At 41.7% G+C, this 10,785-nt stretch overlaps 1 protein-coding gene across 1 annotated transcript; it reads right to left on the reverse strand.

The window, feature by feature from the left end:
- Positions 1-469: 469 nt before the first annotated feature.
- Positions 470-9,023, reverse strand: LOC137159086 (nuclear factor NF-kappa-B p105 subunit-like; the record flags this gene model as incomplete). The annotated part of the gene is made up of 6 exons (XM_067557269.1): positions 470-595; positions 1,984-2,073; positions 3,182-3,310; positions 5,717-5,855; positions 6,464-6,555; positions 8,919-9,023. Coding segments are annotated over 6 exons (638 nt in total), but the record flags the coding sequence as incomplete, so codon positions are not given.
- Positions 9,024-10,785: the final 1,762 nt, after the last annotated feature.

Raw genomic sequence — 10,785 nt, forward strand, 5'->3', positions numbered from 1 at the left:
AAAGTATGCGTCCTTGTAGGATGAGGGCGGTATACTAGTCTCCTGGATCCAGACAGGGATTATGGAGACTAGGGAGATCCTGCAAAACCTGAGTCTTTGATATATATGTTCAGACGACGCAGGTCTAGTATGGGTCCCAGACCCTTGGGGGACTTCAATGGGATCACAGAATTAGCTGGGAGGCGGTGCAGAGGCACACAGTTGCCTTGGTATCCATGGGGGGAAATCCCAGATTTAGGAGACTGACCTCCTGCCATTTCCAAATAGGAGCAAATGTTAACCCTCCCACCCTTGCAAAGATGGAAACTCTGCGAGTGGGAACTTGTGACATTTCCTGTCCTTAACACAGGCTTCTGTCATGTACATGAATGGCCCTAAATAAACTGATTTGTTCACTTACCTTGTAATCTACAATCTGCTTCAGGTACTCCAGCTGTACATGACAAAGTAACATCCTCCTCCTTGTTATCACTGCCACACACGCTGGGCTCACTCCTCTCTGTGATTTCCACTTACTCGCTATGTTTCAGATCCGGTTTGTCATCATGCTTATTGCAGCTTTCCTCATCCTGTTCAGCCATATCATTTGAAATTCCTTAAAACATAAACGAAAAGCATAAGTCTTTTGATACTGTGATTCTTTTATACAAATGATAATGCTCCTTAGGTCTCATTCACACCCCAATGAAGTAATTGGAAACACCCATTTACTTCAATGGGCACTGGATCAGGACCTATATCATTTAAATGCTGCAGAGTCACTGAACTCAAGTTCATTACACAGGGGGATATCTAACTGGTTCTGAAGTTATTTAAGAGTTTCACTTTACCAATCCCCATATTAAAGTATAAAATTAAACAAACCAATTGTCTGAACAATGAATGTAGGGATGAATTCTGTTCTCAGTTACAATGTTACACATCTGCAGTATGTGCACCAAAGCCAATGGGGTTATTTCAGATTGACACTGGTGTAACTGACTGTAGAATTGATCCCATCGAAGTTGGTCCCATTTATAGTTTTCACCAAAGCTCTTGGGGCCTTTGGGTTTGAAGTGATTTTCCCTGGTTTTGGGCACAAAGACTGAGTTGTCCTTACTGTTAACTTAATTTTTCAGGTGGCCACGCATGTTTATCACCCTGGGCCAGACCATGGCTCTCCCTTAGCCAACCAGGAGGAAGGTCCAGCAAGAATTGCAGTTGGTATGTTTGCATCAGTGCAGGGGCTGTCACCAAGTTGTTCTCCCCTGAGAGCAACTCACTGGAAAGGGGAGAGGAAGAGCAGGTACCAGGCAGTATCTTTTGAAGAGGTGCTTCAGATCGCTCTCCCCCCAGAGCAATAAGGCACCTCTGAAAGGCATTTTGCTTCACAGAAACAGGATGCTTCTCAGTGCTCTCCCTGGGGTGCTGTCACTGTAGCACCATCTACCCCATTGATTGTGCCCAATGTACAAATATGTCTCGCTGTGCATCTGTACTCATTCAATAAGTACATCATGTGATATCACATAGTACAGTTTTGTTCTGAAGACTGGAATATTTCATTTTCAGGAAAAATGAATAATCTGCAGGTTAAAAAAGTGGCCTCCAGTGGGAAATAATGACAAAAGTCACAGTCCATTGGCCAAGTTTTAAGTTCTTGGGGAAAATAGTTTTTGCTGCTTATAAACATCAAAATCAGTCAATAGCATATATGGGTCACCATTAAAAAGTCAGCATTTGCCATTTAATTATTGCCCGTTCTAACCACAGTGGGAAACCATGGCATCTGAGACAGCAGTGAGAGGTTCTGTTGGCTAATTTAGTGATCACTGTAAGCACATCTGAGTGTTTGCACATGTACTTTAATCCTGTTTGGTTTAATCCAGGTTAGAGCGACCAAGTTTCATAGCTTTGGTAGTCATTAATAGTAATCACTGATTAGGTGAAGCAAATAGAGTAAACTAAAAATTATTTTTGCAACCAAGCTATTTTATTTGTTACCATGTTTCATTCCAGCACTAGGTTTTGTGGTGCCCGGGTGGAAAGGCATGCCTCCATAAGCAGAATACCCATAAGAGGGATAACCATATCCTAAAAACAGCAGCAAAGTAAAAGGAAAAAGAATTACTGGAATTATTCTCAGAAACAAAACAAGCAATACAATGAAAACCAAATGCTCAGACAAAAGCATTATTTTATGTACAGTTCCTAGTATTTTGTCCTTTTGATTTTCCATCCTACTAAAATAACAAGTGACAGATTAAAGCCCGACCTCCCACCTTTATGACAATCAAAGGAAAAAGTCTAGATGCCTGACTAGCAGCATCCTTTATCTCTGCAGTTCTCAGAAAGTAAGAGATAGCATATACCACATCTACTATTCAACATGGGGCCTGGCATGCTGCCTGAATAATTTTAATTCATGTAGTTATAATGGATTTGTATTCTGATACCATGCTTTAGACTAACCCTTCTATCACCAGTGGTACATGTACCGCAGTTTGAGAACAGCTGCTCTCACCCCTTCTCTAACAGAAAGGCTATACTGATCATGACTTCCAGGATGTCACTGTTCAAATGATGCCTAGCTGCTCCACAGTATATCACTGTTCCTGCAAGAAACAAAAACGATCATCACGTAACATATCATACTGCTCCTCAATGCCATGCAGTAGACACAGAATCAGTTTCTGGTCCCTTGCTCGGTGGGCCAGCTGGAACTGGAGCAGGAACCGCAGCACTGCAGAGACATTTCACTGAGCAGCCAGCACCTTTTGAATTTCTGAACAATGACTGCCGTTAACTAACGGCATTGACAATGAGGGGATTTCTGCCTAGTCTGCTTTAGCCAGAAGGAAGGCATCTGTGACATACAACTTCAAGGAAGAAAAACAATGAGAGGGTTATGTGGCCTCCAACAGGAAAGAAGAGGATTTACTGAAAATATTACAGTTTTGATTCTCATTTCACACCAGTAAGAATCACAAATAACTTCACTGAATTCAATGGAGTTACACTGGTTTCACATCAAAGTAAGTGAAATGAGATTCAGGCCTTCTGTACCTACAGAAATACAGAGATTCCCCATGTCAATTTTAACAACAAATAAACACATGCCCTTTCTTTACGGACTAGAGAACAAACCACACATGTTAAAGTTTAAAGCTTATGCTTCAGATCAATTATCTTTTCTCTTTACCTGAGCCAGCACCGCCTCCTCCGCCTCCATACATTCCACCCCCTCCACCTCCTGCACCATTGCCTCCACCATAACCATCAGAAAAATTAGGCATGAGCTTCTGTCGTTTCCTTTGAACTTCTTCTTTATCTGTATTTTGGGGTGAGGGAGTGAATGAAAGAGAAACAGCAAAAGGAGAGGATGAGTCACTCCCATCACCAGCTGGGCACAGAAAAGAGCATTGGTACCGAATGTATACTAGAATACAACAGTTTAAGGGGAAATCAGAAGTACCGTAGGTAGGGTAAACTTTCAGATCCAAACAACAAATCATGTTTGTACATCAAGAACTGGTGAAACATTCCAGTAAGTAACAAACCAAGCAACATTCTCAGACAGACCATAGCACCAAGGACATGATCACGCAGATGGGTCCAGGCATCTTCTCTAGTACTGTATCTGGTGCCACGATACCCAAATAAAGATGATTGGGATAGGCCATGGCAGGAGACACTGAGTAACATTTTCAAAAGTACCCCCAATGCATTAGTAGCCAAAGTCTCATTGAAAGTCAGTGGAGCTTAGGCTCCCAAGTGCCTAAATCACTTTTGAAAATTAGACTTAGGCTCCTAAACCATTAACATGCTTTTGAAAATTTTACCCATTGGGAACAAAAAGGGCGATTTTATCTGCCAAGCAAATGCACTTTAGAAAGAGGCTATATGGTTTGGGGTGGAGAGGTGCTCAATACCTTTGAATCAGGGCACAACTGAAATGAAGCATACTTCAGTACCAGACAGGCCAGAAAGAAAAATGAGTTTAAAGCAAGACATAAAAAAGCCGTCCAGGGCAGTAGCTGGAGAACCAGCCTTACACACAGTACCACAAATAAAGGTAAAAAAGAGTTCCCAGCTTCAAAAAAATCCTGAAGACTTTGGGGAGAACACCAGCACCCTACAGTTAAACATAGAGAAAATGAAATGGTCATGAAAAGAGGAGGTATCAAAAAGTGACATAAAAATTCTAGCAATGAGGAAGCCCAGCCACATTGCTGAAGAAAGAAGAAAATATCCCCCAAACAAACAATGAGATAATTCCTGAGAGGCCATGATAAGGAAACTGCATGCAGAACAGCATCAATCCCGACCATTGAACACGTAGACCAACATAATAAAAAGTCTGTATATGAATGCACAATTTACAGACATACAGAGTACATAGAAAAGTGTACATGCACCAAATATACTCACACCCAGGAAGAGAGAAAACCCCAAAAAGCAGTTAATGTGTCTGGCCCAGGAAACAAAAAACACATTTCTGAGCTCACTTGAGCACTATTCAACAGGGGAATAGCACAGTACAGTTGCTAGAATACCATCCCTGAATGCCAGCCTTTGTGATACGTTGGACAGAGTTTATGAAAAAGACATTTACAGAAATCATCATTCAATTATTTTCACCCCTCTCAAAACCCCCAAAAAGTTAGCCTCAAAATTGGTGGGCTAGCTCTGGAGCAGTGTAAGAGAGATTTTTATACAATTTACGCAAGGAGTTCCTGGATGCTAAAAATAGAGGTGTTCACCTAAGTTCAAATATCCACCTCTGAACATGGAGATTTCTCATTACTTTTTGCTATTTATTATACCACAACAGAAATAATTCACTTGCACCTGTCACCCTCTTCCTCCCCCATGTCTCTGTTTTGTCTATCCATTTTCTCTTGTCACGAGCTAAATCTTCAATCCTATACATGCTTAGGTATATGCTTTGAAGCACATGAGCAGTCACAGATTTCAGTGAGACTAGTCATGTGCTTAAAGTTAAACACACATACATATGCTATTGGATCAGGGCTTAAGATCATAAGCTGCTGTCTTTTATTACATGTGCATGTGGTCCCTGATGGGGACCTCTGAGCTATGCCATAACACAAATATTTGTATTACTATTTATTATTAATACTAACATGAACACTAAGAACAACCTTATAATTCAATCAGACTAATTCACAGCATGCAAGTCTTAAAAAAAGTATTGATCCACTGGGAAAGCTTCCCGACACTGAACAGTCTCCAGGTCTGAGTCCAACTATTACACTTCACCTAAATGACTTACAGTATTTTCATGAAAACCCCTTCTCTTCCCTCTCCCCCACCAATGACACCACTCTTCCTCTTGCAAGAGGTGCCATGGGGTTATTTGATGAACACAAGTGGGTCAGGATTAGAGCTGGTCAGAACGTTCCTAACATTTCAATGAAAAATGAGGGGGAAGGGAAATGTAAAATATATTTTCTATTTTCTCACCAGCTCTAGTCAGGACCCTGGTTTTATGTTTCATCTGAAAGGCAGAAGCTGCAGCAAAATAACCCATTTTTTCCATTAGTTCTGCCCAACATGAGCCGTCAAGTATAGTATTTTCTAGAGGTCAAAAACCATGGCACAAAAAGATTACCCAAAATGAGTCCCATTGTATTAGCAAATATACGAGGACTCTGCTGTTTGATGAGCAGGAGACTTCCCCTTAGTAATGCATGGAACAGGTTGAATGAATTACCTTTGATTTCTGGGTAGTACAGAAAAGGCTTTGGTTCACTTGTTTCCAGATCAGATTTCCGCCGTAGCTGGACATACACAAATGCTGGTTTTGTGATATTGACATCTCTGTACTTTGGGGTTTTGAATACGATAGCAAACTGTGAAAAACAATGATCAGCAGGTTGTCAGGAATAGAGTTTTCTGAAATAAGATATTGCTTTACCCCTAAGTTTTTGTATTTTGGGGGATTTTAGTTAGTTACAGCTGAGAAGAAAATCTCGTTTGCATGAAGGCTACCACAACTATAAATTCCCATTTTATTTTTTACTTCTAGTTTGGAGCTAATTAAAGTTTAAATGCCTTTTATGATACACAAATATATAATACATGTAGGTATTGTATTTTTCTCTCTTGCTTTATCTTTTTTCCATGGTATCCTTAGTATTCCTGTAGGAGCACTGGAGATATGTTACTCTGTACCATTTTTCCATAGGTGTGCCTGACATCTCTCCTTTACCATTATTTTTGCATCATACTTTGCAAATTTCCTTTTAGTGTGTTTCTAAGTTTTGTTGGAACTATCATTTATCTTTTAAAATAAATCAGGGCAACATTTATTATTATGAAGTAACAGAGGGAAAACGTTGATTGAGAAGATTAGTATTGGGATACAGAGCCTTTCACTACTAAGCCATTGGTTCAAATGGGGCCCTAGTAGCTAAAGAATTGAAAGCCATTAGCAAATTGCAGCCGTTTGGCCACTTACCTGCCTATGTACATCTGTAGGAGAAAAATCTCCAAAGCCTTCCCACACCCCACCATTTTCATCCTCTTCATAAAAACGAATTTGAATATCATCTGTAAACAGGGTGAGAGAGTTAATTCACTTACCTTTTTTTATGCTTTTGGTTAAATCAATTTCTAATAAATATTAAATGGTGGATGGCAGTTCTAAAAGTTTATATTTTTCCTAGCACTCATTCATACTGTATACTATAAACAACAATAAAAGATTTTTGGTAAAGGAAAATAATTCTCTCTAATGCTGAATTTCACCCAGTATTTGCTTTCTGTGGTAATGTGTTACATTTAGAAGAATACATTAAACACCAAGAACTTTACCCCTTTCAAGTATGTTAAAGTTTAGGAAGATTTATATAAACATTATTTGGGGTCCAATTCTGATTTTATTTCCACCAGTTTTATGCTGGTAGAATTCTTGTGACTTCATTGGAGTTGCTCTTGATTTAAACCGGTGTGGGTGGAGAATGTGGCTCACTGTCTCTTCCTGTTTTACGATTAAATAGGATTCCTGCAGTACCTTGATACAGAATAACCATAGGGAGGGAGTTCTTAAATTTGAACAAAACTTGAACTCGTCAGGTTCAAGTTCTATTTACTGCTGGCCAAAAGCCACTTCTCAGCTACTGTCAAGAGTGACGACATCTACTTTCAGCAGCAGTCCTGAGCTAAGTGCTCTCCAGCAACGCATTTCCTCCCCCCTTCCCAAAGCAGTGGGAGGGGTAGAGATGGTTCTGTCAGGCTGGTGGCCGTCTGTAGAGATCTCTTTGGAGAGGTGGGGAAAAACAGGCGGCCCTGAAGACTCTTTCCTCAGCATCTTAGGGAGGAGCAATATAAAAAGCTCATTTTCTGTCTTTGGCAATGGCAAGAAAGTCTTTCATCTTCCTAAGCAATGGGAAGAGCCCTGGAGTCAGTGAGCTGTTTCTGCCTGAGCCCCAATCTGGCAGGATTAAGACTGAGAAACACTCCTTTCAGCCCTGCTGCCATGTGCATTCAAATTTCCTAGGGCACAGAGGTTTCAGAGAGTGGAATCAGGTCAGGGGAAACCCCACTTTTGGAGTTTCCATTTATTCAGACTTCTTAAAAAAATTACATTTTACTTAATCACCTTGAAAGGCCCTGGATTTATAGTTTTAAAAAGAAAAAACTATTTCCCCAAACTCCACCAGTTTCTCTCTTCCCTACAGAACTACATGGTACATTGTCTTCTTCCACAGCTCTCTGCTGCAGTGTGGAATAACAGAAAATGCCTGAATCATTTAACCACTCTACGGTCAGGCAGAGAACCATGCACACTGTTGTAGAGATAAAGTAGATCTGGCAGTCCCTGCTTTGATCTACAACACTCCAAGTCCCCTTTTTCTTTTCTGTTTACTTCCATCGATGAACAGGAAATCAGAATATTTAAAAAAAAAAAAAAGTCAATATGTTCAAATTTGAGCATCTTAAATTAGGCATCCAAATCCGTATTTAGCGCTTAACCCTGCAAACACTTAATTCCCGGAATAATATTTACTACTGTGAGTCCATGGGACACCTCACATGGCACAAACCTTATACCTTGTAGTAACTATTTACAGGTTCATTCCCTTTGGCATCTCCATAAAAATGGCCTGATTATCAGCAGTGCTGAGCACCTGCAGCTCCCACTACCCATTATACAAGGGGTTGGAGGCACCATTGGGGTGTGATCACTGGGTCCACGAAGGGTGATCACATGTCCTGTTTTGGCTGGGACGATTCCCTTTTTAAACCCTGTCCCGGGTGTCCCGATTTTTTTTTTGGCAAAGCTGGGCATTTGTCCCATTTGCTCTTGCCAACTGATCATCAGGCAAACAGGACAAATGCTCAGCTTTGCCAAAAGGAACCCTCAGGGGGAGGAGGAGAGAGGCAAGCAGTGATGCCAGGCAGCTCAGGCTAGCTCCATGTGTGGGAGGAGGCTTGGGCAAGCGGCTCATGTTGAGTCCCGTGTGGTGTCCCATTTTCCCTTTGGGAAATACGGTCACCCTAGATCCATGATTACACAAACGCAGTGTTCACAAATCCTGGCAGCCTGGCACCTAAAACACAAACTTCAGAGGGACTGGGGAGGTATCCTGGTCACCATTTGCTGGTTGGGGGCGAGGGAAAAGGGTACGTGAGCTTCTTTCTCCCAACTCTCCAAGGCTGTTCTCCACACAAACTCCATTTACTTGAGGGTGGGGCATTTCACCCTGTTAGGCTTAATCACGGCTGGCCTGACTTTCAGAAGGGCTGAGAACTCACAAATCCTGCTGAAGTTAATGGGAGCGGTGGCGGCACAGTCCCTTTGAATGCCACTGCAGGCCTTAAGCATACAGTACATGACAAACACAGCAATGCTACGTTATAGTCCCAACAAATGGGCCGACTCGAAACACCAGAGAGTCTGAGGCTCTTACCTTTCTGAACCTTGTCACAAAGAAGGTAAATCTCTTCTCCTCCGGTCACACACCCGGCCGTTCTGTCCATCCTTACAATCTTTAAATTGGAGGCATTGGAGGCTTCTGTCAAAAGGGAAGAGTTAAAAACAAGATGTTATTCATGTACTCTGCTGACAGCTCTAGGCTAAGAATAGGCATGTCAGGGTTTGGTTTTAATCCATAATGGTCTGTACACATCGATTTCCGCTGACACCCTGACACTGAAAGAAAAAAAGACATCAATTGGTAACAGCTGGCGGGACTGCAGGGACTGGGTGTCACCGGCTCTGCAGTCGTGTAGGAAGCCCTCTGCAGCTCCGCTGTCACAGCCCCACTCGCTCACCAGCCAGGAGTGAGGGAGCTGTCCCCAGACAGGAAATGGTCCACAGCACCCTGTGGCCAGGGGCTCATCCTTCTCCTTGCAGTCCTGGCCAGGATTCTCTGCTCCCTTGGGCCAGGATGATCGTAGCCCCTTCCCCCACTACCTTACACCCTGGTGTCTTTGGCCCCTCAGACACACAGAGAGCCCCCTGCAGCCCCGCTGTCAGCACTGCCCTAGTTCTAACCCCAACCCTACCCCCCACAACTGTAAAAATAAAAATATTTAAAAATAGAAAAGAAAATCTTAAAAATAAAAAATGGATAAAAACCATCAAAATTGGGGGGAGCTTCAAATTCTGCCAAGCCTAGCTAACAAGAAAGCACAGAAATGGGATAAAAGGCAAACCTCAAAGAAGAGTCACATGATATTGTCTAGATCCCTATTCTTGTGAAAATGAAGGATGAACCACTAATTTTTCATCTTAAGGACCTAATCTTGTACACCTTATGCAGGCAAAACTCCCACTGACATCTGTAGAAATTTTGCCTGAGAATGGACTACAAAATAAGGGCCTCATTCACTATCGCGTTACTCCTGTATGAGCACCATACCAGTCAAGTAATGCAGAGGTCAATCTAGACGCAAAACTCTACATCGTTACTAATTAGATAAAAAAAAAATGTCATATGAGAATTGCATCACATTTTCTCTCTTGAAATCTGTCAATGTGGTGCTAAGGCAGACCTTTGTCTACTAACTGCTCAATATGGTGTGTGTGTGTATGTTGCTGTATGTTTTCCAATCTCCTGTTTCTTTTCTGCTCTGTGGCCTACTGAAAAAGTGTTTCTTGGTCTCCACCCAGTTGGCAGTAGACTGGGGTCCCCATTGCCACCACAAAAAATGGCAGTTATTGGCAGTCTCAGCAGATAGGTCACAGAACTATCCTCTCACCATTACAAATAATACCTTCATGTAAGGTCTGAAACACAAAGGCAGGGTGGCATGGTAGAAGCTTGCACTGTCATACGCTGCGCCCATATTGTGGAGGACTTCAGTGGCACCATTCAAGAGCACTAGATTCACTCAAAAATAAATTGAGAGAAAAAAAACCCTGTTTCTTTTGACATTAACAAATAAATGAATTCAGTTGGTGGTCCCAGATACTCTGTCAATGGCAGTGGCATGAAAACCTAGATAGTGAGAGAGACAGATACATCTATTTCCTCCACCTTCCCCATAAACTGAGGATGGACTTTGATGCTCAGACTGCTCATACTGTGTCAATATACGGGTGTGTGGTACCGTAATGAAAGCATATTGGAATTATAACAGATATTAAAGTAAATCAACATCAGAGAACATTCCTCAGATGAGAATGTCATCCGCAGACATAAAGTGGATATCCATGGATTTGCAGGGCTCTACAGATGAAGAGCCTGACGCTTTTTACTCTTCCAGAGAATGCAAGTACTGTATTTTTAAAAACTGTATATACTTTTTATGGATTATTATTGCATGAATATT

This window comes from Emydura macquarii, unplaced genomic scaffold (genome assembly GCF_026122565.2).
Source record: "Emydura macquarii macquarii isolate MOO-44397 ecotype Brisbane River unplaced genomic scaffold, CSIRO-AGI_Emac_v2 contig_1790, whole genome shotgun sequence".
In the NCBI taxonomy this organism is placed as follows: Eukaryota; Metazoa; Chordata; order Testudines; family Chelidae; genus Emydura; species Emydura macquarii.